Below are 5101 nucleotides of genomic sequence, written 5' to 3'. Positions count from 1 at the left end.
CCTCGCGCGGAAGAGGGCCTCGGTCTGGGACAGGACGTTGGACTTGTGGGTGATGGTGACGAGGGGGCTCTGGTGGATAGAGGGGGCGCCAGCGGCGCGGATCTTTTGGCGGCGCAGGGCAATGTCGCCGGCCATGGTGGCGATGCGGTGCGAGGCGCGCTCGGAGATGCGCTTGATGGCCTCGGCGACCTTGCCGTCGGGGGTGTCGCGGGTCGTCTCCTCCTTGACGTAGAGGTCCTCGGTGTTCTCGCGGACAATGACCATGTCGATGGGCTTGGCGGCCGAGAGGACCGTCTTCACGGGGCGGACGTTGGCGTAGAGGTCGAGCTTCTTCCGCAGGGCGACAATGGGCGACGAGTAGCCCTTGACGGGAGACGAGGGGGAGGAGACGGCGCCGAAGAGGGCACCGTCGCACTCGTTGCGCAGGATCTCGACCGTCTTGTCGGGGAGAGCGGCGCCGGTGCGCTCAAACGTCTCGAAGCCAGCGTGGAGGTCGGTAAACTCGAACTTGAGGCCGAGGTAGGAGGGGAGGGCTTCGAGGATGCGGCGGCCGGCGGGGATGACCTCCTTGCCGATGCCGTCACCGGGGATGAGGCCTGAGGGAGGTGGTGAGCTCACGACGGCCATTGAAGGCGAGGACGGGGATGCTTACCGATCCTGAGCGTGCGAATCGACATTGTGCAAGCGATTGACCTGGTGGCGAGACTGTGGGTTGTGGTGTCGACAGTCGCGTGGGGGGTTGAGGTGAGGGTGGTGGGATGGGCAGGAAGCTCGTGGGGAAAATTTAGTAGAGCACGCCAATGTCACTGACGTTCGCCCCGGCGTGATATCGGAGGCCGAAGGTCTCGACCGAGACGTTTTAAGGACAGGGAATGCCGGCACGCCCCCCTGCTCTTCCTGGGAGCGGTTGCTGCCGCGAACGAACGAGGGTATCCCGACAAAGATCCGGAGAGCTGGAGAGCAGTGAAGAGGCGTTCTGAACCTGTACTGTTTGGTCTTCTGCCCGAGACGTCTTTTTTTCCCCGTCAAGCTCATGGCTTCACCATGGCTGGCGCGAAAGCCTGAGGGGGGATGCATCAAGCTTCAAGCTGGCAGCTGGGGGTTACTGGCTCCCAGCTGGCAGTTGACGCCGCGACCGGGCTGGCCAGTGGGAAGGTCCACTGACAGCAAACCCAATGAATGCCCTGACCAGCGCCGATCGAGCCCCCGATCCAATGGATGGCAGAGTGAAGCGCGTGCACCGGGAGACGAGAAACCCAACCCTCCAGGAGAGAGACCCAAGAGACCCTGGGAACCCCACATGATGCTAGCAGGTTTAGCGTGGCAGGCCCCCAAGGCCAAGGGGAGAGCTTCCCACGGGTTTCTGCCAGCTGGCGTTGGGGCATTGGGCCATGCCTGGAACTCCCCGCCCGGGTACCTCTGAAGTGCCTCGGGAGGGACCCAAGTATTGGATGCAGATCCCCCTCCCTCATCAACATGAAGCTCCCTCTGGGATGAAAAGGGGGCCGGCATATTCATATGACAAACATACGGCATAAATTGGACCGAGGACAAACGACGCCTCTGGTTTGGTGCATGCACCGCCAGCACAGCACCACTGCATTCTCTCGAATGCTTCTGGAAGCCGCTTCGACTTGACGCCGGACTTTCGCATAATGCAGGGGAGTCGACGCCAGCGTGAAACAAGTGGTGCATCACAACGTGCCGTGGACGGACCCTTGGTACTCGATGCCCTCTGAACGTCAAGGGAGGGGTCAAGGGGGACCTCTCTCCTGCCGCTGCAGACAACACCAGTCTCGAGAACTGTGCCAGTGCATCGGGCCCCGTGAACGTGTCAAGTCGGCCGTACCAAGATCCACGAACCCCCCGAATCCAACCAAACAATGCAGCGACGTCGTCCCGATGCTCTAATGTACATGTCCTGTGTACTTGTTGGTAGGGACGTGCCTTGCATCTGGTGCAGACTGGTGCGGTGAGGCAACGGTGCCTATGCAGGAAGGTGGGCTTTTTCTTCCCCTGGGATAGGGTGTCCGTAATTAAACAACCCGAATGCCTGTCTGCCTACAGGGCCAGCCTGCCCACTAAGGCAAGGTACACATGTACCTCACGAACAGGAGCTGCCTCTCGGCTCGTCTCGTCTCGCCCGACTTTTGACCACCACCACCTTTACAGTCGCCCATCGCAACCCGGATTGTCTCAAACTGTCCTCAAGCATCATCCAGCATTCAGCGTTGCCTCTGTTTTTCAACTCTCTCTCTACGTTTCCGCTTCGTCTGTTTGTCGCTCGTTGCTGTCCTGGGCTGCAGCATACATCCCATTGCCCCCCCCTTTTTCTTGTCACTCGGCAGAGCTCCGTTCGACCTGAGCCCGATCGCTTAGCCTCCCACCCCCCAGCTGAGCTAGGTAGCAACCAGACAGAATCGAACGACGAGACAAATCAGTGCCGGCTACGAGAAGAACAAATTCAACGCACTGCCTCGACTGCGACATGCGAATTTTCTGATTCTTGGCTTTCACCAGTCACAACTCCCTCTTCGTAATCGACCTCTGTTCCGTCCCCGCGGCACGGCTGTCTCCGAGCACGGGGTAGCATTGACACTACCTGCCGCCCCCTTGCACTCAGAAGCGCGGCCAGAGCTACTTGCTCTCTGTCACAACCGAATCCACGAACCCCAAGCGACCGACGCCTGCTTTTTCCCTTGCCATACACTGCGCACCCAGTGCACCAAACCGCCGCCGCCATGTCGGGTGTCAAGAACCTCCGGGCCATGTTCGAGCAGAAGCAGGACGCGAGCCCGCCAGAGAGAGGACTCGATCGTGGAAGGTCACCAGGAGACTCGTCAAGTACGTGCACGCCCCAAGACACAACCTTCCCCCTTTGAGCCCGCCAGCTGGCCACTGCCGCTGCCGCTGCATTCAACTCGTCACCACGGGAGACTTTGCCCGGGCCCAAGCACTCCAAGAGCTAAACACAGCTGCTCCATCTGACTCTCTTCACCGCTTCAAAAATCGGGGCCTTACGTCACTGACTTGTCAATCGACGCCGCTCACTCCCCCCTGGTTGATGATCGACCTAGCTGACATATGATCTCGTCTCCAGCTCGATCCGAGACGCCTCCCCGACCTCTCTCCAAAGTTCGCACAAATTTCATTGCAGTCCAAGAAAAAGACGGTCGCATAGGACTGAGACGGGACCCCAGCGACGACGGTTCCACTCGCAGCTTGTCACGACGACGCCTCAGCGTCAACACGGAAGAAGGCAGTGTTTCGGCCTTTTCAGAAAGGACAATGGCATTCACCGAGCCTATCCCTGAATCGCCACGGGCCCCGGAGACGATAATGTCGTCCCACGGAGCCAATGGCACCAATGTCGATTCTACCAAGCTATTGGAGCTGTAACCGACCGTCCCAGCCACAACCCAGACAAACACATGGACGTCGAAACACCCACCCCCAAGCTTCTCCCAGCAGATCCTACAGAAAGCCCCCATCCACCTGTCGGCCATCTCAACCGACAAGGCAACCAAAGCTGCCACGACCACCACCAAGACGCTTCGAAAGCAACGCTCTAGCATCAACCAGTCGAGACCCAGCCTCGGCCCGCCTCCCAAGAAGGCCCAAGATCACCCCGTCACCAAGAAGGAGCGTGAGGTGGACGAAGGCTTCCTCGCTCGCATGATGAGGCCCACGCAGAGCTCTAGCTCCAAGCTCAGCGACAAGGTGCCCATTACCCCGCCTCGCAAGGCCGCCCCCAAGAAGGACGCGAGCTCCACCAAGGCCAGCACCTCGACGACGGCCAGCGGGCGCAAGAAGATTGGCCAGCCTGCGTTTGCCGCCACGGGGAGCCCGGGACAGAAGAAGATTGCCGACACCGAACAAGTGGCCCTGGTCGAAACGGCCGAGGACGCCATCAGTGTGGCGGCTGCAGCGGGCATCGAGGAGCCTGCTGAGGCCAGCCCTGCGAGAGTGGAGGCTGAGCCGGCCAAGGAACTCGAGCTTGAGCCTACCGTTGTCGAGGAGCCCGAGCTTGAGGAAGCCGCGGTCGAGGAGACGGCTGCCGATGTTGAGGCTGGTGCCAAGACAGATGCCGCAGCAGAAGAGGCTATCCCCGAGAGCGAGCCTGCTTCTGCCTCTGCCGAGACATCTCCCGCTGAAGAAGATGCGGCCGAGGTCCTGCCTGCTGTCGAGGACGCTCCTGTCGAGGCGGTCGCGGTTGTCGAGGACGAAGAGGAGCCGAAGGAGCCCGTCATTCTCGACACCATCACGCCACCCCCTGACCTGTCAACGCCCGAGGCCAAAGGCCATTGTGGAGCAGGACGCTACAGAGGTCGCTGACGTTGAGGATGTCAGCATTCTCGCTAGAGAGTCTCGCGATCACGGATGCCACGGCCGACTCGGCGGGAGCGAAGGCGTCGGAGACTCAGGCTGTCGATGAGAGCATTGAGGTCGACGAGGTCGACCCCGTCGATCTGCCCACGAAGGAAGGGGTGGCACAGAAGCCCGCTGCTGAGACCGCGGCAAATTAGCATTCACGGCGCTAGTTTCGCACGGCGATGCTTGTGGTGTAAACTACAAATGCATGTGGCAGCCAGCCTCTGCTTGGTGGGTGTTCAGGGCGTGCTGCTGGTCTGTTTGTTTCTATTAGAGAGGAGGGTTTTGTTAGATACCTGGTCGCGAACCAAGGCGCATGCGGCCGAGAGCGCACGAAGCGGTTCATCAGCGCTTTTGGCTTGGACAGCGAACATGGATTTTGATAGTGTAGGGATAGTCTAGGAAATCAATACTCTGTCCGTACTATGCCTTTGTCCGTGCAGTATAGACGTCGTCCCCCCCCACGTGATCACTCGAGTTAAGACGTTGGCGTGGGGAGGTGGTCAGAGGCCAGCGAGCAAGTTTTTGTCTTTAAGTGGTATTTGACATGTTCGTTGGTGTCAGTACAGATATTTATACAGGGTACATCGGCCAGGTTTTTAGCCGGGGGTTTTGTTCTGCCATATTTTTGTTTGGGGGGGGGGGAAACACCCCCCTGTAGGGGCCTGCCTGGGATTCTCTAGTTTGTTATTCATAGTTTGTGTTTGCCGTTTTTTTTTTTTTTTTTTCT

The 5101-nt window shown here is 59.5% G+C and overlaps 2 protein-coding genes across 2 annotated transcripts in view; one reads left to right on the top strand and one right to left on the bottom strand.

Annotated features, from left to right (window-relative positions):
• VDBG_03889 (homoisocitrate dehydrogenase) overlaps nt 1–677 on the bottom strand; it is a gene marked incomplete at both ends in the record, with an annotated part of 1220 nt that extends 543 nt beyond the window's left edge. The window contains 2 exons of the mRNA XM_003005890.1: nt 32–596; nt 653–677. Coding sequence (XP_003005936.1) covers nt 32–596; nt 653–677 — 590 coding nt within the window. The remainder of the gene's footprint in view (nt 1–31; nt 597–652) is intronic.
• A 2064-nt stretch (nt 678–2741) lies between these two features.
• Nucleotides 2742–4335, top strand: VDBG_03888 (predicted protein; the record flags this gene model as incomplete). Its single annotated transcript, XM_003005889.1, has 3 exons — nt 2742–2844; nt 3101–3395; nt 3459–4335. The coding sequence occupies 3 exons, from the start codon at nt 2742–2744 to the stop codon at nt 4333–4335; spliced, it is 1275 nt and encodes a 424-aa protein (XP_003005935.1).
• Between the last annotated feature and the right edge of the window lie 766 nt (nt 4336–5101).

Source organism: Verticillium alfalfae, genomic scaffold, assembly GCF_000150825.1.
Source record: "Verticillium alfalfae VaMs.102 supercont1.4 genomic scaffold, whole genome shotgun sequence".
Classification (NCBI taxonomy): Eukaryota; Fungi; Ascomycota; class Sordariomycetes; order Glomerellales; family Plectosphaerellaceae; genus Verticillium; species Verticillium alfalfae.
The sequence above is the reverse complement of the archived record's forward strand: the minus strand, read 5'-3'. Positions and strand labels throughout refer to the sequence as shown.